This window comes from Macrotis lagotis, chromosome 1, assembly GCF_037893015.1.
Source record: "Macrotis lagotis isolate mMagLag1 chromosome 1, bilby.v1.9.chrom.fasta, whole genome shotgun sequence".
NCBI lineage: Eukaryota > Metazoa > Chordata > Mammalia > Peramelemorphia > Peramelidae > Macrotis > Macrotis lagotis.
In genome coordinates, this window is record NC_133658.1 from 476,284,439 (window position 1) to 476,312,220 (window position 27,782).

At 38.1% G+C, this 27,782-nt stretch overlaps 2 protein-coding genes across 3 annotated transcripts in view; both read right to left on the minus strand.

Annotated features, from left to right (window-relative positions):
- On the minus strand, positions 1-27,753 carry LOC141506679 (beta-1,3-galactosyltransferase 5-like). Of its 2 annotated transcripts, none has more exons than XM_074213659.1 (4): positions 27,667-27,753; positions 21,507-22,236; positions 9,926-10,103; positions 1-2,797 (listed from the first exon to the last, which is right to left on the minus strand). In XM_074213659.1, exons 3-4 carry the CDS (start codon positions 9,947-9,949, stop codon positions 1,844-1,846), a joined length of 978 nt encoding a protein of 325 aa, XP_074069760.1. In that variant the 5' UTR covers positions 9,950-10,103; positions 21,507-22,236; positions 27,667-27,753; the 3' UTR covers positions 1-1,843. The 2 variants fall into 2 exon arrangements, with proteins under 2 accessions (XP_074069760.1, XP_074069759.1); XM_074213658.1 differs by having other exon boundaries at positions 21,507-22,254; positions 27,667-27,742.
- Positions 27,536-27,782, minus strand: part of LOC141506677 (uncharacterized) — a 47,753-nt gene continuing 47,506 nt past the window's right edge. The window contains exon 4 of the mRNA XM_074213657.1: positions 27,536-27,742. The gene's annotated coding sequence lies outside the window, so the exon portion shown is untranslated. The remainder of the gene's footprint in view (positions 27,743-27,782) is intronic.

Consider the following 27,782-nt stretch of genomic DNA (forward strand, 5'->3'; position numbering starts at 1 on the left):
TAAAATGTGTAAGATAATAATAATAGTAATAAACTTATAGTTAACATTATATAAAGCATGCTTCCAAAAATCTTTATTAAAAAGTTAGCTCATTTTCACCATATCTCTGAGGAAAAGTAACATTCATATCTCCATACAGGAAAAAAAATAACAGAGAAAAATCAAAACCTCAATGTTCAGGAGTTTGTTATCTGACTACATCTGAAACTGAGTCTCTGAATCTCTTAGATGGTTGGCACATAAGAATTATTAACTTAGCAAAAACTTAATTCATGCATCAAGAATTCTGAAATGAATATGCTTGTAACCTAAAATTTATACCCCAAGGTTTCTTAAGTTGTGAAAATTTCAGAAATACAGTAGCTTCTCTTATTCCACCTAAATATAACATGGGTAAGCTGATCAAAAGAAGCCCTTCCTTAGGGCATGAATAAACAGGTGTTTCCAATCCATCACTCAGAAACTTGAGTGGAACCTGCTTCAGATCATGCAGAGTTGCACTTTATTATTATAATCTTCTAAACTGACTGCAGAACAGAAGAACTGATGACTCAAGATATTAAAGAAACAAGCTGCTGGGACCTTTGATTGCCTTTTCTTTCTAGTAATGAAGGATCACCCTAAGAGACAGAGATCTTATCTCCCATTCAGTCTCCTTGCAGCCATATTCCTTTGCATTTATTTCATTTTTATCTTAGATGAAGGATGATCCCAAGAGACCATGTTTAAGTTTGTAACGTGATGAGTTTCAAAAGATCCAAAGGTCTTGAGTAGCTTGGGAAAAGTTGCTTCAGTATCCCCAGGGCAACAGGGGATGAGGTGAGATTATCAGAATTGTACAACTGCCTTTTATTCTGGTGTGTCATAATCCAAATGAATATTAAATTACTAGACTTTGTCTAATCATTCTGGTAATGCAGAATGCATTCTGCTAATGCAGTTAATTTACTTCTAAGCTTAGCATCCATCCCTCTTACTATATAGGAAAAACTATCCACCCTTGGGAAGACCCAAACACAAGTCAAGACTTTCATTAAAATTAGTATCCTCACCCCAATAATAGGGTGGAGACTTTAAGCAAGCAATGAGTGTGAAACTAGGGATTCTGATCCTCTTAAAGGGAGATTCTACCACTAATCTGGTTCACATTGCTGGATATAGGGAGAGATGAGAACCTGAATTCTTGTAAACTCAATAGTGATTGATAGGTTAAATAACTTATTAGTGACATATAGTATTGAATTTCCCTCTCAGAATAGCTCAGAAAGAAACTCAAGTTCTAATGAGTCAACAGTGCAAAGGAATTTCTATGTAATCAGTGTTTTATCATTTAGGGCTTTGAATATTAGATCCAAATAAGTGCCAACTCCAATTTAGAACTGGGTGCTGTCTAGACCTGAATTGAGATACAATGACAAATCTCAAGGACATACTTCATAATAATAAGCAGAAAACAGTATTATTTCCTTATCTAGACATGTCTTATTGAAGACAGGAAATTTGGAGACATCTGTGTCTTTATTAATCAGATTAATTATAAATATCAAGGAGATTCTAGGATAGGTTGGAGGTTGGAAGAATAAATATAAGTGCCAATAATCTACTACTTGGTAATTTTCATTTTAAGGGACCTCAAAACTGAAATGAATAAATCATTTTCAGTATTACAACTTGGGGGTTTTAAATTTTAGTCTTGTGTTCAAAACACTGTTCTGCCCTTTTCTCCTTCCCAAATGCTGATAAGATTCCGATTCTCAACAATGCCATTCAAAAATGTGCTTCTCCTTCCAAAATGTCTCTGAAGAGTGTCTAATATTTATCCTGTTGCGTCATTACTATCATTTCAAACAGTCAAACATTTTTCATCCAAGGACTTTTCCAAAGCTTTCCAATATATCCGCAGTTTTGTTGGCTTGACAAAATGGCAGGTCACAATTTTCTTAAATCGACAGGTAGAAAACTTAAGCCCATTGGGGAAAAATGTCTGTTCTGAATGTAGTTCTTCTAGATCAATTTTTAGTTCTGCAAGGCAGAGTCCCATGAAAACATCCTCCAGTTTAATAAAGGGGACTTTTTCTGCAACATTATAAACTTTACTTGCAATATCACTAGAAAAAACATAACCCGTTCCAGAACAAAAAGGTGGATATTTTTCCCCTGGGTATTCATATTTATTTATGTACCACTTGTTAAATATATTTCTAATTGGAAATTCATTCATCTTTAAAAAACCAGTAAAAAACCTGGATGTTCTGTTTTTCTTTATAAGGAGGTCAGTTAGATAGTAAACATTTATAAACATATCAGAATCAGTCTTCATCACAAAGTCAGATTGAGGACAAAAATAGTGAACCCATTCTATCCCCATCATTGTTTTAAGAGTCAAATTGAAATATCCATCTAAAAAATCTTTCTGGATAATATCTCTATAGTTCTGGCTTTCTTGTTCAACAACAGCATCATTCTTTGAATTTGTGATTCCTAGTAGGAAGTATGTTATTATACGTTTATCTTTAACACTTCTTTCTCTTCCCCATGTATCACGGATAGCCATCCGTTCTTTAATCTGACTGTGGGATGAAGTCACCAGAATAATCAAAAATGGAGGATTATTTTTGCAGTCTATATCTGGGAGCTGGAGAAAGTTCCCACTATCTTTCTTGAAGATTATTGGGCTTTCATTTCCTATGCAAAAGATGCAGGTTTCTGTTAAATTCATCTTGGATATGATGAAACATAAACAAGAAACCACAAGAATAATGAAAATATATATCATCTTAATCTTCTGGTAAACCATCTACAAGAAATAAAAACAAATTATTAGATGCTAATCTTTTTAAGGACAATAAAAATAATATATGCAATATGGTATACAGGCAAAAAATATTGGAAGCAGAGACATGTTGAGTCTGTAATTTCTACATATCTTACTGGTCAGATACAATTAAGGGAGTCCAGGGGACTTGAGTTTTACCATCCAACCTCAGACACTTGCAAGATGCAGTTAGATTCCATAAATCAATCAGTATTCCTTAATCACAAGAAGGTCTTGTTACTGGGTCCACATTCCTGATTTCCAAACAATTACATTATTTTCCATATTATGAAATTATCAATCATATTGTTTTCTTTAGATTTTTGTAACCAGTCATAACTTGTTTCCACCTATGAAGTCCTGTTCTTTGCTTGATGCTTCCCAGAAAAATGATAAAGCTAGCTTGTCTCACCCACTGTTCTTGTATTTTTTGGGGGAAGTTAAGATTCTGTTTAGGGGCAGCTAGGTGGTGCAGCCTAGCTGGTCCTAGAGTCAGGAGGACCTGAGTTCAAATACAGCCTCAGACACTTACTAATTGCCTAGCTGTTCAACCTTAGTCAAGTCACTTAACCCACTGCCTTAAACTTAAAAAAAAAAAATTTAAATTTAAAAAGTACATTTACAATGTATAGTAGGGGGGGAGTTGTAAAATTCAAAAACCAATTTAAAAAGATTTAATTTCTTTTTAAAAGATCCTATTTATTGTTAAATTCATGCTTCACTAATTGATTGGGCTCAGAGCTTTGTACATTAGTTTACCTTAATTTAAATCACAATAGTGGCTTAAAAATAATCTTATTTTATCCTCATAACTCTGGGAAGTTTATTACTCACATTTTACAATCAAAGAAACCAAGACAGAGTTAAGTGAATTGTCCAGGATTGCACAACTAGTATCTGAGGTCAGATTACAACTCAGATTTTTCTGAATTTAGCTTCTATCCCCTAAAGGGTATAAAGAGTCAGAAGGCAGGAGCAGCTAGGTGGCACAGTGGATAGAGCACCTGCCCTGGAGTCAGGAGTACCTGAGTTCAAATCCAGCCTCAGACACTTAGTAATTACCTAGCTGTGTGACCTTGGGCAAGTCAGTCTAACCCCACTGCCTTACAAAACAAACAAAAAATGAGCATCTGAGGGTAATTCGCTACCATGAACAGGGTTTGGAGAGTAAATGTGACAAAGAAAAGGAAGAGAAAAATTACTAAATGTTTGAGATTAAGTATGCAGTTATGAGTTGGGGAACAAAGCTAAATTATCTCTGAGAGAGTGCTACAAGAAATTATGTGAAATGGGGCGGCTAGGTAGCTTAATGGATAAAGCACTGGCCCTGAAGTCAGGAGTGCCTGGGTTCAAATTCGGTCTCAGACACTTAATTATTACCTAGCCATGTGGCCTTGGGCAAGCCACTTAACCCCATTTGCCTTGCAAAAACCTAAAAAAAAAAAAAGAAATTATGTGAATCCACAATTAATGATCAAGTAAAAAGAAAAACTTATAGGGTGATGATATTTGGCAGAAGCAGCCATTGTTGACATGATATAAACAACTAATGCAAGTTCTTTCTTCTTAGGACCATGTTTTGGACATCATAAATTACTTTCCCTAAATAGACAAACCTGATAATGCATTTCTAGTGACAGTTGTAGGAACAAATGATACTACCAAAAACACACATTTCCAAGAATTATGAAAGCCTAAACAAGAAACTTAAAGACCTAGGGTTAACTGGTAATCTTTGTATCACTAGAATTGATTGAAGATAGGAGGTTGGGGGTAGCTAGGTGGCACAGTGAATAGAGCACTGACCCTGGAGTCAGGAGGTCCTGAGTTCAAATTTGACCTCAGACACTAATTACCGAGCTGTGTGACCTTGGGCAAGTCACTTAACCTCATTGCCTTGCCCCCCCAAAACCCCAAAAGATAGGAGGTTCATATGTAAAAGGCCAATACTGAGATTGTGTACCTATGGTATTGTCTGAGAATGAGATTTGGATTTTTGGACCATAACTTAAAATTTAAATGTAACAGCCTTTTGGAAAAGCTATTTTCTAGAAAAATAATTTGAGATCTTGTAACATAAACCCCAATTTAGACATGACAAGTTCACAGAGTCAGAACATAGACAGTGCTAGGAGCAGCATAATGGGAAAGAGCAAAGAAATGGGAGGGGAAGCAGGGCTGAGTGAGTGGCACTGAATGGCACTGAATGGGAATAGAAAGATCTCAGGCTCCCCCAGGATCCTCCACAAACAGATGGAGCAACATCTCTGGAAAACATTAACTGGGGAAAAACCCTATTCATTTCTCCATTCATTCACTCCATTGCCAGTCTGTTTTTTGGTTTTTTTTTTGGGGGGGGGTTGTATTTAAAGGATTCCCTTGGTTTCTGAGATAAGCACAGCAATGTGGTCCTCTCTCCTCTCAACTGTCAGCTCATGCAGCTGACTATCTCTCTTGGTTCTGTTGCCTATGCAAAGGAATAAAATTTAAACCTAAATAGTCCATCCAACTTACCTGTTATACTACTTCCTCAATGTAGCAAATGGTATTTTGTATGACTGATCACTTCAGATAAAAAAAAAAGTTGTCTAGTAATCTGAAGACATATCTTTAACCAAAATCAGAATGTTCAGAATCAGAGGACAGCTTTGAAAGAGATGTCAAGAAGGAGTAGAAAGGACCTCCTCTGAGTCAATGCAATAGGTAGATACATTAATAGCTGATTAGGAAGGAGAAGGATACAACAACACCCAATAGTACAAGTGGGAAGTCACCTCCCAGGACTTCTGGGAGCCAAGAGGGCATAATAAACAGGAAATCACCTTAATTCTTCCATATTCACCCCCCAAAAGAGCATAAAATAGTGCCCCCAAACAAATTCTGGAATGACAGAACCATCAAAAAGATGGGACAAAATGATAGCTCATGTATAAACTATATCAAACCACCTATCATTCTTATGAGAGGAGAGGGCCACATATAGTTTGTTTTCTGAATGAGGGGATTGGGGTGGGTGGAAGGGAAAGAATTTGGAAGTCAAGGTTTTAAAAGTGCATGTAATCTGGGGGAAATAAAATATTAATTAAAGAACAGAGGAGGGGGAAAGGAGGCAGAAAAATTTGGAACTCAAAATCTTCTTAAAATGAATGCTTAAGGACAATTTTTAGAGTACCTGCAATAGAAGAAATCACCTGTATCCAGAGAAAGAACTGTGGAGTTTAAAACGAAGACCAAAATCTATTACCTTAATTTTTTTTAAAAAGTGTCTTATCAAAGAATTCATTTCTAAAATATATAGAGAACTGAGTCAAATTAAAAAAAAAGCCATTCCCCAATTGACAAATGGTCAAAGGATATGCAAAAGCCATTTACAGATGAGATCAAAGCAATCCATAGTCATGAAAAATTGCTCTAAATCATTACTTATTAGAGAAATGCAAATTAAAGTTTCTCTGAGGTACCATCTCACATCTCTCAGACTGGCCAATATGACCAGAAAGAACAATGATCATTGTTGGAAGGGTTGTAGGAAATCTAGGACACTAATACATTGTTGGTGGAGCTGTGAACTCATCCCACCTTTCTGGAGAGCAATTTGGAACTATGCCCAAAGGGCAACAAAAATGTGCATACCCTTTGAACCAGAAATACCACTACTGGATCTATACCCTGAAGAGATGATGAAAAAGGATAAAATATCACTTGTACAAAAACATTTATAGCAGCCCTGTTTGTGGTGGCAAAGAATTGGAAATCAAGTAAAAGTCCTTCAATTGGGAATGGCTTAGCAAACTGTGGTATATGTATGTCATGGAACACTATTGTTCTATTAGAAACCAGGACGGAAGGGATTTCAGGGAAGCCTGGAGGGATTTGCATGAACTGATGCTGAGGGAGATGAGCAGAACCAGAAAAACACTGTACACCCTAAATAGCAACATGGGGGTGATGATCAACCTTGATGGACTCACTCATTCCATCAGTGCAACAATCAGGGACAATTTGGGGCAATTTGGGGCTGTCTGAGATGGAGAATGCCATCTGTATCCAGATAAAGAACCATGGAGTTTGAACAAAGCTCAAGGACTATTCCCTTTAATTTAGAAAAAAAAACAAAATGCTGATATCTTAATGTCTGATCTTGTTATCTCTTATGCTTTATGTTTCTTCCTTAAGGATATGATTTCTCTCTCACCACACTCAATTTGGATCAATGTATAAACATGGAAGCAATGTAAAGACTGACAAATTGTTTTAGGGGGGGGGAGGACCGAAGTAAGATTGGGGGAAAAATTATAAAACTCAAAATAAATAAAATTTTTAATAAGTAAAAAAAAGTGTCTTACATACAACATAATTTTGCTGTCTCTAATAATTTATATTCTCCTCAAGGATATGAATTCTCTCTCAGCACATTTAATTTCAATCCATATATAGCATGGAAACAATGTAAAGATTATCAGACTGCCTTCTGTGGAAGGATAAGGGAGGAAAGAGAGAGTGGGGGAAAAATTGTAAAATTCAAAACCTTACAAAAATAATAGGTAGAAACTACTATTGTACATAATTGGAAAACTAATAAAATATTTTGAAAAATGTTTGCTTAAGATGAAAGTTTTCATAATATATAATTGGGGGAAAAATACTATTAAAAAATCTTTTACGAGGGAGCTAGGTAGCATAATGGATAGAGCACTAGCCCTGGAGTCAGGAAAACCTGATTTCAAATTTGATCTCAGACACTTAATACTTCAATGTGACTTTGGGAAAATCATTTAATCCATTGTACCACAAAAAAACAAAAACAAACAAAAAAAAACCCTTTTAGTTCAAGAAAATTGGAAGGTTGACAGAAAGATCTTTCTCACCTCAGGTAAAGAGACAGGAAGCATTCTGGTAAGCCAGCAGGTGGTCCTAAGCCCCGTCTAGCACAAGCAGGCAGACACTAGCACCAGGACTCCCACATAGCTCAGCACAGCCAGAAAAATGGGCACATGGCAGTCCTGGGACTTGCCAGGATCACAGCAACCAGGAAATTGCCACTTGCCACGGTCACAGCAACCAGGAAATTGCTAGCACTGGGAACCTCCCATATGCTCAGCTAGAACCAGATAAACTACCAGATACCAGTGGCCTCTAGCAGTGCCAGCTCACCTTCAACTCACCCCCTCATCACAGCACCAGGGGAACCCCAAGAGCCTCAGCACAACACCAGTGCAGCACTAAACAAAGAGCCTGAGCCTGTAGCCCCTGGCACAAGACGCTTGGAACAATGCTCCTTTGATTCCAAGAGCCAAGCTTAAATTTAAATTAAGTAAATTTTAAGTAAGAGGTAAGGCTGGAAAAGATAAAAAAACAACAAAACATAGAAAGTTATTATGGTAACAGGGATGATGGAGACAAAAATTCAGAAAAGGACACCAATGTAAAAACACCTATGGCAAATCCCAAAGAAAAATAGTAGAAAAATTGGGGGAGGAGACAGAATAAGAGTGATGCAAGAGAATAATGAAAGAAAAAGCAAAAAAGAACTCAAATGGAAAGGGAGGTGTGAAAATCCACTGAAGAAAGCAGACACTATTATAAGAATATTCTACAGTACAACTAGACTGAAGAAATGATTAAATAAGGAATAGTAAAAGGGAACTTCATCTACAAATTCCTCTGCTAGGATCAGAAAAGTTGATAAATTTATATGAAAAGAGAGAGGAAATGACAAGAGAAGCAGCTATTTTAGATGCAATTCTTATCAATGAAGAGGACCTATTTGCTGAAATAAAAACAATAGAAACCTCAGCAGCAAATGTTCCTTAAAGTCACAATAGAAAAGTATAATCTGTTATCTACCCTAAAAGGGATGTGTGACTTTTAAATAAAATAAATTTCAGAGATTTCTCAAGGTATGAAGAGAAAAAGTCTTTATTTGATTCTCAAGAAGCCGACCTCTACTCAACCTTATAGATGGAAGAGTAAGAGACATGAACAGGAACAATATATACGGTTCCTAACTCAATCCCCCCCCCCATCCTCATTAGTTAAGAATGTGGTTCCCCCCCCCATCCTCATTAGTTAAGAATGTGGTCTTCACAATAATTTAAAGAAAAGCATATAATCCAAACAGAAACATGTATATCCTCCAGCCCTGTCTGGACTCAGTAGATAGGGAGCCAGATCAGTTTGCTCTTTCCATTCTGGTCAAGATAACATTCAACAACAACAACAACAACAACAAAAGATAACATTCAAAGACATCCCAGAAGCTGCTAGTAAGGGGAGAAGGGGCAGAAGAGCTATAATCCATAGCTCAGTTTATTCTAATCTATAATATTCTCCTGAAGAAATATCAGACTTTATCCCATTCAATTCCTCCTCTTTATTTTTTTTATTTTCTTTGGGGGGGGGGGGTTGGTTTTTTTTTTTTGGTGCAAGGCAGTGGGGTCAAATGGCTTGCCCAAGGCCATACAGCTAGGTAATTATTAAGTGTCTGAGGCCGGATTTGAACTCAGGTACTCCTGACTCCAGGGCCGGTGCTCTATCCACTGTGCCACCTAGCCACCCTCCTCCTATTTATTTTGATGAGATTTCTTCAAATTTCTGTAATATAAACACATTGCTGGTCCATCTAGTCATCATCCTCATGATTTATGTTGTTAAGAGGAATCCATCCCTGTTCCTTCAAGATAACATTTTTGTCTGATTAGAAGTGATTGTCATCAATTTTATCAAGACTATCCTGAGCTACCAGGGTTATCTATTGGATTAAAGAAGGCAAACAAATTGGCAGTAGGATAATTCCACTGAGTGTGATTAAAGCAAACATAAAGAATCTGCTTCCATCAACTCCCATTAAACCAGGACCACCAGGAATTACCAAAGGGAGAATTCCAAGTATACATTGGAACATGGGATAACTTCATAATATCTTTAGTCATGTTCCTTAAATTATTTTTCTTGCAAATGTCCATTTCATCACTTTCCTTGCAATTCCATAATCATGTTTCCCTTAACAAGTGCCCAGTTTGTGCATCTTTACAAGGGATCCAGGTACCATCATTACATCTCACATGAGTCTCACACTTACAGAATCAAGGGGAGGTTACAAAAACATACCCCCTGTCTACACAATGTACACATAGTGGAGAGATGGTAGAGATGAACTGGTCCAGTGTCTCTCCTCTCCTCTCTTCTCTTCTCTTTTCCCCTGGAGATATCCGGTGTCCTTCTGTATCTTCTGAATCTGTTCCAAAAGGTCCTCTCCAGCTCAGGTGACTAGTTCAGACTTTGTCTTCTGGTAAAAAAAAAACTCCTTAACATTTTACTCACATCAAAACACATGTTTTCATCACAAGACAATGAGATTTTGGAGCTCAATTTACATTTTGCCTTATTGCGCCTTATTGCCATATTGTCACACATACTTCACTTTTAACACAATAAACTTCCATTATTGTTTTACTACATGAGCAAACTCCCAATAAGAATTATCACACTGACTCAAGCTTGTAACATATCTATTCAACAGCCATCTTAGTTCAGAGTATCCAACATATGGTTTAAAAATAAAACTATCAGCCTTTGCTCTCATTACAAGAATGACTCAAACATCCTTAACAAAATGAATTTTTTTTCTCCAAAATATTCCCAAATATACCACAGATTTTCCTTTTCTTGATATGCTTATCTGACTCACATTCCTTTCCTTAAACTAGGCTTTAAAACTGCAATTATCCTAAGAATTTCCCATTCTTCTTCTTACCTAAATATCCCTTCTAAATAAAATTAAAGAAACGTAATTCCTATCTTAACATGTAGCTGATAGCAGGTGTCAGAGCCACACACCTAACACACCTAACCTATCTCTGGCTATTAGATCCAATTCACCTAAAACTTCTTTTTCTGTTTTGCTTAGTAACTAACTATAAAGATCCAGGACATTAAAGGAAAATTCCTTTACAGATATAAGTGATGAATGTCAGTGTCCAGGCAGAGGTCATGTGGCTAAGTCAAATGTCTTAGGCCAGATTTATTCTTCCAGGTGAGACATTATCCAAACGTCATTTTCCGCAAATCAAGTCAAAAGGGTCCAACCTCAGGCCTCACTGAAAAGTCACCCCTTCAGCTGCACATCCCTGTCACCTGACATCTTTAGCCCATTGGCTTCCTTGGCTCCAGTAGCATTTCCTTTTTGCTGACCATCCTGGTATCTGATATTTAAAAAAAAAATTTATTCAAAGTCCTGTGATCTAAAATAGTTGTTTTACCTAATTAGATCTCCAAGTGAATCCACTTCACAATCTAGATTGGGGGGGGTCCACAATCAATCAGCTCCCTTCCTTACACATATATATCACATATATCTACTCTGAATGTCCCTGTCATCAGAATAAATTAAAGAGGATTACTTTCTAAACATTCAAAAATCAGTCCAAGTTCCCCAGTATCTGGAATATTTCTTGAAATACAAAAAAAAATACTTTACAAATATGTTTCATAATTCACCTATGAAATCTATCCTCCTGATGTCACTACTTTCTAATCTGAAGACCCATATCCCCTTTTTCTGATTTATTATGGATTTTCTGTTTATTATGGATAAAGATGGTATATTATAGGTCTCTTGGCTAGGTTGTTGTATTACAATAAACACCTCCTTAGGCCAGGAAATTATTCTAAGAATTCTCATGTAACAATTAACCAAAGATTGTCACAGAAAAAAAATCACAAATTATTATCATTATTGTCTTTCCCATGTTGCTCAGATGTTTTTACATCAAAGCAAACGACCACAACTTTGAGATTATAAATATAAATATACACACACACACACACATAAAACCACAAAAAATCCATTATATATATATATATATATATATATATATATATATATATGTAATTGGCAAGTTCTTATGCAAACAATTCTCTATAATAAACCTGTTTAATTATTAGACATGTTTGAAATACAAATTATTACTTTTCAGAATTCATTCAATCCACTGGAATATCTTAAGGATCTCTAAATTTAATAAAATAGTAATAAGTGTAACACATTAAGAATTAGTTTTCACAAAATACTCTTTCCATTATTACATTTATAACTGGACCTACAGACCTAGAACAAGATCCAACACATCTTTTAAAAATTTCATGGAAATTTTTCAGACAGTCATGACCTTTGATAATTTCCCTCATTACCCCTTCAATCATTAATTCCAGGTTTGACAACATTACAGTAAAATAGTTTACATTTCCAAAAGTACATCACATGTTTAATAACACTCTTCAACATTTTACCCATTGATAAGTCATCTAATTAGGGCTATATAATATTTTATTTCCGAATCACTTTCCAAAGCCCCTCACATTTATTCAACATTATTGGAAAGGGTATCTTGCAGTTAAGATATACCTCCTAATCTCTTATACACTATCCTTCTTAATCTGCATTTAACGTGGGGGAAGAAATATGCAATTTTACTTCTTTAAAATTTAAACATTAAGTTCTTAAACTAAATGAAACATAAGGTTTTCATGCTGACATCTCATTCTCTTAAAGCAACACAAAACAATAGGTTCTCTTAAAGTTAACTTTATAATTAAGTATCTTTTACACATAAACCTCTTCTGAATTTTTGCTTTATAAGTTTATTTATCTCTTCTTCCAAATACACTTCTATTTTCAAAACAAAGTAAGATTCTCTATGAATTTTAGTTTTACACAATAATTTCAAAAGCCCAATGTACATTTTTTGCCCGTGCCAGTATTAGTTACATATATAATTTCCTCTTTTTAACAGATAATGAATAAGCTACACTGATCTCACATATCAATATTCCCTTTCATAAACATGAGATGAAAAACAAAGTCTTGCACAAATTCTCTGGGCCAAAAATACCTTGAGAGATATAACCAATTGGCAAGGTATTCTCTAGTTGTTTTTTTTCCTCATAACAATCTTTACAAATGTGATAGATGAAACTTCAATTCATTCATTATTTGTTATTATAAAACAATTTTAAAATCTCAAAAAATATAGCTTAAACTGTTCTTATAAAAAGTTTACGGACTTCCGGCCAAGATGATGGAGAGAAGACAGGCACAGTTCTAAAGTCTCCTGATCTCTTCCCCATCTATCACATGAAACAAACCTCTTAAAAGAAATCCGAACCAGGAAACCCAGAAAGAAAAGCCAGGAGAGGAAAATCTACCTTAGGATTTGTCTCCCACAGCAGCCTTGGCTGAGTACTGGCAGGTGAGTCTGAGCTCCCAGGGAAGATCAGCCAGACCAACAGCTGAATCGGAAGCAGGAGTCTGAGGGCCCGAGAGCCGGACCTGCTGGATCAGCGGTGGGGCTGGACTAAGGGGGCTTGGGTCCGCGGGGAAGCAGAGGCACTGGTGTTGGTGCTGTCCCCCTGGAGCTTGGGGAAGGGGCTGCGGGGAGAGGTCTGGTGCAGGAGAGCTGGGGACACCATCCCTGGGCTCCTCAGGTCTGAGAAACTCTGAGCCCACGCCTCCATAGCACTGAGGCCTTCTCCCAAACAAATGCAAATTACTTCTGCCTCAGGCCCAGGTGTGTGAGCAAAAGAACCAGCCCAGCTGAGGAATCACCTCAGGCCAGGGTAAAGCCCAGCATTGATTGAAGGAAAAAGAATTCAATAGCTCCAATTCCCTCCCTCAAGCAAAGGGAGAAGGCCTCAACCAAGGTCACAGACTCTAAAGAGAAAGCAACCAGCACCTCTGGCTGGCCAGTAGGAACTGCACTCAGTAAAGCCTTTAGTGATCCCAAGCCCAGGTGAACCAGCCCCCCCCCCCCCCCACTCAAGGTCTTAGCATAATGAAGAAGGGTCAGCAGAAAGGTGGATCCATAGAAAAATTCCTGGAAGGGAAAGACCCCAACCCAGAGAGACCTGGAACATCTGAGGAGAATACAATCTGGTCTCCAGCACAGAAAGACTTCCTTGAAGAAATAAGGAAGGAGTTTAAAAATCAACTGGAAAATTTGGGGGAGACAATACCTTGCAACAAGAAAACAAAACCTTAGAAAGTAGAATTGGACAAACACAAAAGGAGAATAAATCTCTCAGATCATCAATTGGACAATTACAAAATGAGAATAATTCTCTCAGAGTCACAAATGAGCAACTACAAAAAGAAATTAATTCTCGCAAAACCTCAATTGGTCAAATGAAAAGCTCTTTCAAAAGTAGAATTGACCAACTGGAAAAAGGTTAATGAAGAAAACTCCTCCCCCCCAAAAAAATAATGGAGTCTACAGAAACTAATGACTCCATGAGACAGCAAGAGTCAGTTAAACAAAATCAAAAAATAGAAAAAATAGAAGCAAATGTAAAATATCTCATCAACAAAACCATAGATCGAGGAGGGAAAACCTGAAAATTATAGGACTTCCTGAAAACAATGAAGAGAAAAAAAGCCTAGACTTAATATTACAGGATCTAGTGATGGACAACTGCGCTGACATCATCGAATCGGAGGGCAAAGTAGTTATTGAAAGAGTACATCGATCCCCACCAGAAAAAGATCCTAAAATGAAAACACCAAGGAATGTTGTGGCCAAACTGCAGAACTATCAGATAAAAGAGAAAATCCTGCAAGCAGCCAGAAAGAAACAATTTAAATATCAAGGAGCCACAGTAAGGATCACACAGGACCTGGCTGCACCAACTTCAAGGGATTGAAGGGCCTGGAACGGGAGCTTGGAATGCAGCCAAGAATCTACTTTCCTGCAAAGCTGAGCCTTCTCTTCCAGGGAAAAAAGATGGACATTTAACAAAATAGAAGAATTCCAAAAATTTCTGATGAAAAGACCAGAGCTAAATAGAAAATTTGGATATCAAACAGGAGGTTCAAGAGACACATGAAAAGGTAAAAAAAAAAAGGGGGGGCAATAAAAGGAAAAAAAAGCAATCCAGCAAGTTGAAACTGGCTATATCCCAGCATTGGGGGGGGGGGGGGGGGGTAGAGACTCTCATAAATCCTGAGAAATGTAACTCTAACAGAGGGAATATCCCTAGCCAGAAATGAGGGACATCCATGACCTATCCATGAGACTGATATCTAATGGGATGTAACTGGCTTTAACTCCACTGGGGAGAAAGACTCTAATAACTCTCAGGAATTTTGACTCTATTCAAAAGAATATACTGAACTAGAAGGGACAAACACTCAGAATTTTCTATGACTTAGAATGATCTAAAAAAAAAAACACACTACCTCCCTAAAAAGGGGGACAGGAAAGAGACGGGAGTAGGGAGGGGACTGAATGAGACAAATCTCATTACACTAAGAGGTACAAAAAACCTATGGTAATAGAGGGGAAGAAGGGAGTAGAGGAGAAACACCTGAATCTTCTTCTCATCAGACTTGGCTTAAAGCAAACCTGCACATACTCAGTTAACTTATAAAACATCTAACCTTTCAAGAAGTAAAAGGGGAAAAGGGGAGGGGGGGACAGAGAAAGGGAAGGGGATTGGAGGAAATAAGGGGAAATAACAAAAGGAAGGGAAGGGAACAGGAAAGGAGAAAGAAAGGGGAGGGTGTGAGGGCAAACATACTGAAGAGGGTGGTATTCAAAAACAAAATACTGGGGAATATGAATAAAAGGGGTGTAAAGGGGGAAAAATACAAACAGAGGGAAGATAGCACAGAGGGCAATAAAGAATTAGTAATCATAACCTTGAATGTGAATGGGATGAACTCTCCCTTAAAACGTAAGCAAATAGCAGAGTGGATTAAAAAACAGAATCCTACAATATGCTGCTTACAAGAAACTCATCTCAAACAGAGAGATACATATAGAGTAAAAGTAAAAGGTTGGAGCAAAATATATTTTGCTTCAGCTGAAGTAAAAAAAGCAGGGGTAGCAATCCTTATCACAGACAAAGCAGCAGCAAAAATAGACAGCACGAAAAGAGATAAGGAAGGAAATTTTATCCTCCTAAAAGGTACCATAGACAATGAAGTCATTTCAATATTGAATATATATGCACCCAGTGGGACAGCACCTAAATTCTTAGAAGAGAAGCTGAAAGAATTTCAGGAAGACATAGACAGCAAAACTCTACTAGTAGGAGACCTCAACCTCCCACTATCAGATCTAGATAAATCAAATTATAAAACAAACAAGAAAGAAATTAGGGAGGTAAATAGATTGTTAGAAAAATTAGATATGGTAGACTTATGGAGGAAACTGAATGGGGATAGGAAGGAATATACCTTTTTCTCTGAAGTACATGGAACTTATACAAAAATTGACCATGTACTAGGACATAAAAACGTAATGATCAACTGCAGAAAGGCAGAAATAGTGAATATATCTTTCTCAGATCACAATGTAATAAAAATCATATGAAATACTGGGCCAAGGAGATACAGACCCAGAGCAAATTGGAAACTGAATAACCTCATCTTAAAAAATGAGTGGACCAAAAAACAAATTACAGAAAGAATTAACTATTTTATCCTAGATAATGATAATAATGAAACAACATACCAAAACCTATGGGATTCATTCAAAGCAACTCTCAGGGGATACATTATAGCTCTAAATGCTTATATCAATAAATTGGAGAAAGAGGAAATCAATGAACTAAACATGCAACTAAAAAAATTAGAGAAAGAACAAATCAAAAATCCCCAAATACCAAATTAGAAATGTTAAAAATTAAAGGAGAAATTAATAAAATTGAAAGCAAAAAAACTATTGAATTAATAAATAAAACCAAAAGTTGGTATTATGAAAAAACCAATAAAATTGATAAACCTCTGGTCAATTTGATTAAAAAAAGAAAGAAGAAAACCAAATTGCTAGTATTATAAATGAAAAGGGTGAACTCACCACCAATGAGGAGGAAATTAAAGTAACAATTTGAAATTATTTTGCCCAACTCTATGCCAATAAATTTGATAATAAATTTGATAAATGGATGAATATTTACAAAAATATAAGTTGCCCAGGTTAAATGAAGAAGAGATTAAATACCTGAACAACCCTATCTCAGAAAAAGAAATTCAACAAGCCATTATTGAACTCCCTAAAAAAAAATCTCCAGGGCCTGATGGATTCACAAGTGAATTCTACCAAACATTTAAGGAACAATTGGTTCCAATCCTATATAAACTCTTTGGAAAAATAGGGAAAGATGGAACTCTGCCTAACTCTTTCTAAGAAACCAATATGGTACTGTTACCTAAACCAGGAATAGGTAAAACAGAGAAAGAAAATTATAGACCTATCTCCCTGATGAATATAGATGCAAAAATCCTAAATAAAATCTTAGCAAAACGACTACAACAAGTCATCACTAGGAAAATACATTATGATCAAGTAGGATTTATTCCAGGAATGCAGGGATGGTTCAATATTTGGAAAACTGATAGTATACTCAATTATATCAACAACAAAACTATCAGAAATCATATGATCATATCAATAGATGCTGAAAAAGATTTTGACAAAATATAGCATCCATTCCTATTAAAAACACTAGAGAGTGTAGGAACAAATGGACTGTTCCTTAAAATAATTAGCAGTATCTATCTGAAACCATCAACAAGCATTATATTCAATGGGGAGAGGCTAGAGGCATTCCCAATAAGATCAGGGGTCAAACAAGGGTGCCCATTATCACCACTGCTACTCAATACTGTATTAGAAATGTTAGCATCAGCAATTAGAGAAGAAAAAGAAATTGAAGGAATTAGAATTGGGAAGGAAGAGACAAAACTCTCAGTCTTCACAGATGACATGATGGTCTACCTAGAAAATCCCAAGAAATCATCTAAAAAACTACTGGAAGCAATTAGCAATTTCAGCAAAGTTGCAGGTTATAAAATAAACCCTCATAAATCCTCAACTTTTCTATATGTGGCTAGCAAGAAACAGCAGGAAGAGCTAGAAAGAGAAATCCCATTCAAGGTAACCTCAGACCGCATAAAATATTTGGGAGTCTATTTGCCAAGACAGACTCAGAATCTTTTCTCAAACAATCATAAAACACTTCTCACACAAATTAAATCAGATTTTTATCTGATTTTATCTGATTTTTATCTGGAGAAGGCAAAGAGCCATTCAAAAATCCTTTAGCCTAATTAGAATATTCCCTGTCCCACCCTCTTCTTCAAATAGAATAAACTGAATAGCTTCCATAGGGAGACTGTCCTAAATCTTTTGGGGGGATGGTTTGATCTTCTGTTCTTAAATCCTTACATGTCCCATAATTTTCTGTAATAATTAACATTACAAGAAGAATCTATATTGATAAACTCCTAAAGTTCTTTTTTTTTGAGCCACCAGTCTGCTTAATTTAATACAGATTTAAAAAAAAAATACACACTGCAGTTCACAATTTCTCAATACAATCCTCTTGTATTAGTATTTCAAAACTGTGCCACTTAGCTGCCCCTTTTTTTATTTTAATTTTTTTCCTCTTTCCTTTACTTTATTGCTCATGAGGGGTCTATATTTTTTTTTGGAGGAGGGGGTATTATGTCTTAAACAAGAATATTTTAATAATGTATAAAAAATCATTTGCACAAAAATAAATAAATAAATAAATGAATGAATGAACAAATAAATAAATTGAATAAATATGAATCAATGTGTGTTTGGGAGGTATCACTTTTAGCAAGAATGACTACCACAATGAAGTAACCAGATGTTCAGAATGAAGTGAACAGAGAACAAGACTTTCAAGTTGCAGAATCACAATGTATTAAATCAATATTTTTAATATCCTTTTTTATTGTGAACATATCAACTGAAGTTCTAATGATACCATATCTTTATGGAAAAAGATTAATTATTTAGTTTCCCCTATACTGGCATATCTTTGTAACCACTTTATATACTTTAGCATTAACCTGGCTCTCATCTTCCTGAAATTTATTTTCTCACAACTTTCTCAAATTAAAATAACATTTCTTTCTATGATTTCTTTGTTTAACATATTTGGTAATATTCACGTCTCTTTCTTGTTTCTTTAACTTCAAAATAAGGTTCCTTTTAACATTTATTTTTACTAATTCTTCCTGAAGTAATTCTCTCTCTTCTTTTTCTAAAAGGGGAAGGGAGGAGGGAAACACTCTGGCAGCACAGAATCATGAAGAATTGGGGAAGAGAAGGGAACATAAACAAGGAAGGGGGGACGGCTAGGTGGAGCAATGGATAAAGCACCTGGAGTCAGGAGTACCTGGGTTCAAATCTGGTCTCAGACACTTAATAATTACCTAGCTGTGTGGTCTTGGGCAAGCCACTTAACATCATTTGCCTTGCAAAAAAAAAAAAAAAAACTACAAGGAAGGGGTGAGGCTTCTCATAATAGGTTAACCGAGGGTGTAAAAAGGTGAGTAGTTTGGCCTCAGTCAATTTATCACCACAATTCATTCCTTTGTAAAAAAAAAAATCCCTCTTGGAAGTGACCCAGAGACAACACAGGGGTGAGGAGAAGGGATCAGATTATTCATTGTAACACAGTCAGAAAGCAGGCTCAAAGGGAGAGCCAGTGAGAGCATTAGATGAATACTGCTTAAAAATCCAGCCTGGAATCTCCTCCAGGTGACCAAAATAACAAGGAACAGCAATTTAAATGAGGCAACCCAAAGAAGTCTTTAGGGGAACTCACTGGCTCCCCTTTCCCTCCATTTAACAAATCAATAGAGGAACCAAACACACAGGTAAATAGACCATCTAAACACATAAAGACAGACAAGGCACAAATATGAATTACACAAATGCAACAGAATTTTCCAAACTGGCAATTTCAACATATATCAACAAACACAGGCCAATGGCAAATTCCTGACGTCTCAGGAATGCCATGAGGGACAATTTCAGCAGCATGTCCAACAATCTCTCCCTCCCAAAGGCAGATCAAATGTGTTCCTTGCTATCTCAAGGAGCACCCAAAAGAGGGGACCTGGACATCACGTCTGATACGAATTCCCCTTCAACCAAATGTCTAGACCCAGAGCCAGAACAAGCTTACCTCTGGAGGAAGCTATGAGGACTGGTCATTATAGGGGTTGAGGGGGCAGAAGCAGAATTTGGTGGAGGGTTAAGGTAAGGGGAAGGGAGTGAAAGGAGAGGATCCCATTCTTCCCTCTTTTCCTCTTTCCTTAGTCTTGTTCTCCTGATTCAAAAACATCCTTTCCCTGGGAAGCCATGAACTGCCATATATCATTTCCTCCAGGTTAACAGTTTCCTTTCCATTAACAAATAGGTTTAATTTTTAACACACCCAATCTTCAACAGTGCCATAAAAGGGCTAGTGCTAGTGCTAGTGCATCAGGGCTGAATAGATCAAAACATAGCAAAATTGCAACTCCTAAGGATTAACATTCTTGGGACTCTGACTACAAAATTGGTGCTATTTTCACTGAACCAGATTCATAGCTTCATCTTGCTGTTTTTTTTTCCATATACCTGTAATCAATAGAATCACTTAAATTTCTACATTCTATATTAGTTATGACAAGTTATTTTAATATAAACTAGTTATGCCTTTGCATCATTCTTTCTTGTATCATCCTTTTCACTAGGAAATGGGATGTCTGAAAAATAATATATTGATGTTTTGAATGAACTATTTTCCTACTAGAAAGTGACTATAAGAAAAACAGAGATTGCAGCATTATGAGGGTTTCTATCTGAACATAGACTGCATATAGGGATAAAATAGAATATACAAATTATGTTTATATTGTTGTACCCCAAATCAGATTCAAGAAACAGAGACCAATTGATTTTGAAGTGGAGTGTATATTTACCCAGGGGTTGCTAGGGGTAAAACCCAAATCTAACAACCCTGAGAATAGAATGGGCAAGGTTTTTATAGTATTTTGAGGGGCAGGGGTAGCAGTTAGATAAATTTTCCTGTCAGACTGTTGCACACATCTGACATAGTATAGATAGGAAGTCAATAAAAGAAAGGGGTCAGTATCTAACATGTTTCCTGTGGTACAAGACAGTCACATACCAGAGAAAGGGTCAGGATCTGCCTGTGGTACAGGACAGTCACATACCAGGGAGACTTAGATCAGGTGGAGTTTACTATCTCATAGCTCTAGCTGAACCTGGGAAAGGGGGAGGCAGTTTTAGGAGGGAGCAGAAATATTGCAGAAACAGCCAAAGGATTAGGTTAACAAGAACATTAAGTGAGTCCCAGATAAACTATATGGTATATCTCATGACTGTCAGGTTTGAGTCCAGTCAGGATACTCCCAGACTTAGGGGCATTAGCCAAACTGTATTTCTGGGGAATTTCTCAGGACCCAGAAAAATGTCAAGTACCCCCTATATACAGTATTAATATTGTACTTCAATATATGTATTATTTTTTCTTTTATTTCTTTCTATCTATATCAATTAAATTATTAAGGAAATAATATTGGGGTAATTGATTGACAGTTGTAAAGGGAAAAGATAGAGTAATCTATATTGATGTGAATCAAGAATTGTGGCAAAGAGAGTAGGGAAAAAGGTTTTTCTATTTTTTTTAATCTCCCATCAGCCAGATGTTATATTCTGCTTTGTATTCTTAATTTGAGTAGAATCCTCCTTAGCATTAGAATCCTTTATTTTGATTATCTTTCTTCAAGGTGAAATGTGCACATTTGAAACGTGCACCCGAGCACCTGCTTCTGCCTTGAGAATGAGCCTAGCCGCGGGCTTACCTCTCTCCGAGGTCTTCGGGTGCACTCCGGCTTCCGCCCTGGGGGATGGGAAGGAAGTTCACAGCCACACACGAGCCTGGTTTACAACAGCAGCATCTTTATTCATGAACAGCAGAAAATGGCCCCCCAAACTTTTGCACAGTGCTCTTTTATCCAGTAACCCTTTCTTCCCGGGGTACATGCTCCTCCCAAGTTCCAACCCATGGGCGGAGCCACATCCTGTTAGCGAAGCCGTCCCAGTACCCTATAAGATACCTTACAAGGCAGGTTCAGACTTCCAGGGGTCTCATGGCCCAGGTCATATGACCTTCATGGGTGGCCCCGGTCCAGAGCTTCCCCTTACAATTCCCCCTTTTCGTTAACAAGAGGGGGGTAAAAGGTGACAAAGGAAAAAGGTCTCCTTTGAATCGTTCCAGGGTTATCTTAAGAAAGGACAAAAGGCATAGGGTCAGTCCAAGATAGAGCTTTCAGCCATGGTGGAGAGGGGATGAAAGCCCAATACTTTTGATCAGTAACCATCATTCCAATTGTTGCGCCTAAGTTGGCGAACAGCATCGTCAAACCCAATGTCATTTCAGTCCTTTTTCTGCACACCTGTAGCCTCCTTTCTCGTCTCACTCTTGCTCGTTTCAGTCCTCTCTGTCCTCTCCTTGTCTTTCTGCGCCGTTGTGACTTCTCGGACCCATTTGATTGGCACCCAGACTTCTTCTCCATCTGGTCCATCTTCGGGCTGTATGGATAGAAAACCCTGTCCTCTGAATCATACTATTCCAGGGCCATGCCAAACACCCTCATGATCTTTCCAGTACACTTTTGTGCCTGGTATGCATATAGTAGGGGTGTGTGAGATTTTTGCCATATCTGTGCCCTGTGACTGTGGATGAGTAAAAAAGACCATGGCAGGAACCAAACCCTCCTCAGAAATGGATAAAAAATTATGGGTATAGAGGGCTTGTGCCAGGCGTGCCTGCAGAGAATTCTTTATGCCCGGGGAAATTCCCCCTTTTTGTTTTTCAAGAAGGGTCTTTATAGACCTGTTGGCACGTTCCACTATGGCTTGGCCAGTAGGATTATAGGGAATGCCAGTGATATGTCTTATAGAAAATTCAGAGCAAAACTGTGTAAAGGCATGTGATTTATAGGCTGGACCATTATCAGTTTTTATAGATTCGGGAACCCCGAAAGAGGAAAAACAAGTAAGAAGATGGATAATAACTGACCTCACTGTCTCCTTAGGTTGGACAGTGGCCATAATGAATTTGGAGTATGTGTCCACACATACATGTATCAAATATCTAGTATAGTGGGTTACATCCATTTGCCAGAGTGCATTAGGGTAGGCACCCCTGGGGTTAACAGCCATTTCCTTAGGTCTGGGAAAAAAAGGGACACAGGCAGAGCATCTTTTTACTATAGCTCTGGCCTGCTCTCGAGAAAGGCCAAAGAGATGTCTTAATGATCTGGCAGATAAGTGGTATTTAGAATGTGCCATAGAGGCTTCCTTCTGCAATGGGCAAAGTAAAGCTTTGTCAACGACGTCATTTCCTGCAAAAATAGGACCAGAGGAGGACACATGTGAACGAACATGAAGAACATAGACAGGAGAGGTCCTTTGCAATAGTAAGGTCTGAACTTTGTAGAGCAGAGGGGAAATAGCAGAAGAGCGAAGATTGAGCTGAGCTTCAGGAAGATTATGAAGAGAAATAGCACAGTAGAGGCTATCCGTGATAAGATTAAAGGGTTCATGTTGTAATAGTTGTAGAGCAAAGATTATAGCTTGAAGTTCATTTTTCTGAGCAGAAGAATATTCAGTTGGGAAAACTTTCAAGATTTTTCTGGAAGGAACATAGACAGCTGCCCAGTTCTTTTTTGTAGCATCAGTAAAAACGTTAGGGCCTTCTACAGGGGACAGAACTATAACAGATGGGGGACGTGACAGTGGAAGTAAAGTCCATCCCCGAAGGGGAGGTGGTAAAGGAAGCGAAACAACAAAGCAAAGGCAGAGTAGAGAAGCCCACTCGGGGATTTCTTCTGAAAACGAGCGTAAAGAAAGCTCCGAAGCAGCAAGATTTAGAACAGGATATTGACCATACAAGAGTAAGGAACGTTCTGCAATAGAGAGGAAAAAGTTGGCTAGCATTTTCCATTTATTTGGTAAAATGCGTTTTTGTTTCTCAGGATAGAGCCACTCCAACACCCCATGCATTTGATATAGACAGCCAATCGGGGTATCATTCATTAAAATGGTGGCATATATGGGCTCTTTTGGATCCTGTAGAACCACAACCGATGTAATTTTTTCTAAAATACTATCCATCTGTTTTTTGGCCAAAGGAGTCAAACTCCTAGGGGAATTCAGTGATGAGTCCCCTCTCAAGATATCATAAAGAGGATGCATCTGGGAATCTGGAATAGGAATTACTGAGCGCATCCATTGTATAGCTCCTATTAATTTTTGAAAATCATTTAAGGTTTTCAGTCCCTTTAAATTTATTTTTGGAGAAACACGGGTGACAATGTTTCCCTCTAATATATGCCCTAGGTAATTGTACGGTTGTGTAAGTTGAATTTTTTCTGGCGCCACCTGTAGTCCGTAGAGCTGTAGAGCATCAGTAACCCTTTGTAATATTTGCAATGTTTGTTGGCGTTGGGGAGCAGCTATAAGTACATCATCCATATAATGTATGATTGTAACCTGTGGCTCTGAATCTCTTATAGGTTTTAAAATATTATGGACATATTGTTGGCACAAGGTGGGGCTATTAGCCATCCCCTGAGGAAGGACACAAAATTGGTATCTTTCAAAGGGTTCTTGGAAATTTCTAGAAGGGACTGAAAAAGCAAATTTATCTCTATCTGAAGGATGGACAGGTATGCTATAAAAACAATCTTTTATATCAATCACAGCCAGGTGAGAATCCTTCGGTATGGCTGTGGGGCTGGGCAGTCCTGGTTGTAAAGGACCCATAAGTACCATAGCTTCATTGACTTTTCTAAGATCAATGAGCATCCTCCATTTGCCTGTTTTCTTTTTTATAACAAATAAAGGTAAATTATAAGGACTTAAAGAGGGTTCTATTCTCTTAGACTGAAGTAATTCTGCTACTATATCTTTTAAAGCAGTGAGCTTTTCAGGCGTTAAGGGCCATTGATCAACCCACACAGGGGTTTCTGTTTTCCATTGGATAGGGGGACAGCTCACTTGTTCAATGACCCCAACAAGTTTAAATGTTCAGGGGTGGTCACATGCAAATTTAGTGCTGAAATGAGGTCTCTTCCCCATAGTGCATAGGACAATCCTGTAATTTGCAACGGTTTAAAAAGTCCTGAATGTCCTAGACAAAACCACTGTAGATATCTTGCAGATCGCAGGGCACCTTGGCTGCCTCCCACCCCCAAAATTGTTATTGGATCTGCTAGAGTCGGCCAATCACCCCATTGATCTATATTGATACAAGAATTATCTACCCCTGTATCTATCATCCCCACGACCTTTTTTCCCTGTACCATTACTTCTAACATAGGTCTTGCCAACTCTATCTTTGTACACCAATTGATATTTACTTCATGCCCGCCTTGTAATCTTGTCCCCTTAGCTATAGGTTTCCCTGGGTCAATCAGAATTGGGATATTATGTAAATTTGAAACAAGAATAGTCTTCTTATTAGCCAGAATAACTTGAGAAGGGACATTTAGGAGGTGGTTAGTTTCCAAACCAGTTACCAATCTATCATAAGGTTGTCCCTCTATTTCTATTTCCTTATTAGAGTACGGTTCCGTGAGAAGGGTTGTGTGACTACTAGGGTATATAAAGGTCATTGAGTCTTGCTTTATTTGTTTCACTGTGTTACTAGTGTCTTGCAATCGGGTTTGAGAGTCCTGGTTCCCAGTACCTTGTGCCCTGTGCCTCGTGCCCTGGTCTTCTATTGTGTTTGTTGTTCGGGGCCTCTCTTGTGAAAAGGGAGGCCCCTCCCCCCCGTTTCCCTGTAGGGTCCCCTTCTTTGCTCGGCAATCTTTTGCAATATGTCCCAACTTGCCACAGTAAAAACATCTAATAGGCCTTTTCACTTTGCATTGTCCTTTGAAATGCCCAAGTTGGCCACATTGAAAACATCTTTTTTGAGTAACTACCATAACACTCTTCACTGTGTTAGCCAATTCAGCAATGGCACTTTGTGAAGTGTTAGCCGTGTTGGCCAATTCAGCAATAGCACCTTGCATAGCTTGTACAGGATCATTGATGGGGGCATCTATCAATTTATCCAATATTTGATCTATAGTCGCATCCTTTCCTAAATTCCCAATAAGTTGCTGATATGCGGGCCTTAATCCCTCTCTAACCAATTGAGTAGTAAGCATTTCAGCCCCCGGTCCTGTGCCCATGGTTCTTTTAACTGTTTCAATGACCCTGCTTAAGAAATCTGCAGGGTTCTCGTTTGGCCTTTGTTTCAAATTTGAAAACTTTTCCCTCATTTTCCCCAGAGGATCCAGGCGAGACAAGGCCTGTGACCATATATATGTAACAGCATCCCTAAGAGGTTTGTCATAATTTATTTGTTGGTCAGGGTTAGAAAAAGGACCTTCACCCATGGCCAGATCAAAATTGCACTGTTCCTGCCCAGGGACGTGCATTCCCTTCAGATATTTTTCACACTCCCTACAAACAAGTACTACATATGTAACATACTGTCCGGGGGATAAGACTGCAGACATAATTTCCTTCCAATCATCTGGAGTCCAAGGAGTAGTCATGGTAGCATTAGTAATTAACTGCCTAACATAAGGAGAAGCAGGACCATACTCATTAACAGCTCTCTTTATCTCTTTAATCAGTAGGAATGGTAGTGGTTTGTGTTCAGCTATTTCATTCCCTTGGGGGTCATAGCTAATCTCCAAGGGATATAAAACTGGCGGAAAGCCCCACTCTTCCAAATCTGGCCTCTCTCCCTCTTCAACTGCTACTCTAATGCTCTTTTTCAAAACACTCTCAGGTTCTGTCATAGTTGGCTTCATAGAAAACGTTAGTTTCTGAGTACTCTTAGGTTCTGTCTTAACTGGTTTCGCGGAAAATGTCAGATAAGTTCTCCCTTTCGAAGAGGTGCCTGAACCAAGGGGAGTTGAATGAAAAAGGGAATTAGAAGTAGGGAGAGGCGCATCCCTTATCTGTAAAGAAGTAGTAGTTCTCACTGCAGCAATAATATTTTCGCTCACTAGATGGCGCTCCGACCCTAAGTTTACATTCTTTAATTGGGTCTCCGCCTCTTTCTCCGACCCTAAGTTTACATTCTTTAATTGGGTCTCTGCCTCTTTCTCCGACCCTAAGTTTACATTCTTTAATTGGGTCTCCGCCTCTTTGTTCTCCCTGCGCCATGATCCCACTTCCTCCCCCAAATTTTTCCCATGGGAACGCAACTGTTCCCCATACAGTCTCGAGCCCCCACTACGGGCCATATCCTCCCTGAAAACTGTTTTAGATCTATCAAAACAGGCTATCTCTTCTCTGGGAGTTTTCTCACTGTCCTGAGTCCGCTGCAACTCCTTCCAGGGGTATAACGGAGTCTCTTTCTCTTCTACCTCTTCATAACTACACTCAGATTGATCATCTCTTTCTGACCCACACAAGGAAGGTCCTACCTGGCATGAGCACGGCACTTTCACCTTTATTTCTTCTGGTTCTTCTAACAACGTGCTAATGACCTTATAGAATTTAAAGTCCATGGGGGTAACAAATTCAGGTTCAGCCTGGTGATATGAGCTCATTTGCTGTCCTACTGCTCTCCAACCTTTGCCATCAATTCCCGAATGTTCCACCCACGGGGAAATAACAAATAACTTTTCCACAAATTCCTTGCATTGCCTTAGGTGGGGTTTTAACCCATTCTTTTTACATAATTTGTACAGTTTGCAAGCTAAAACTCCCTTTTCTTCAGGCTCCACCACCAGAAGACTAATATTCTTCCCCATCTTGAATATATATATTCAAGACTGTGTGTGGCTCCTCTTAACTAGACCAGCTAGCTAAGGTCGGCTACGACTCAGATTCTCCTCAGCATGCAGTGCTTTCGAGTCCCTGTTCGGGCGCCATGTGAAATGTGCACATTTGAAACGTGCACCCGAGCACCTGCTTCTGCCTTGAGAATGAGCCTAGCCGCGGGCTTACCTCTCTCCGAGGTCTTCGGGTGCACTCCGGCTTCCGCCCTGGGGGATGGGAAGGAAGTTCACAGCCACACACGAGCCTGGTTTACAACAGCAGCATCTTTATTCATGAACAGCAGA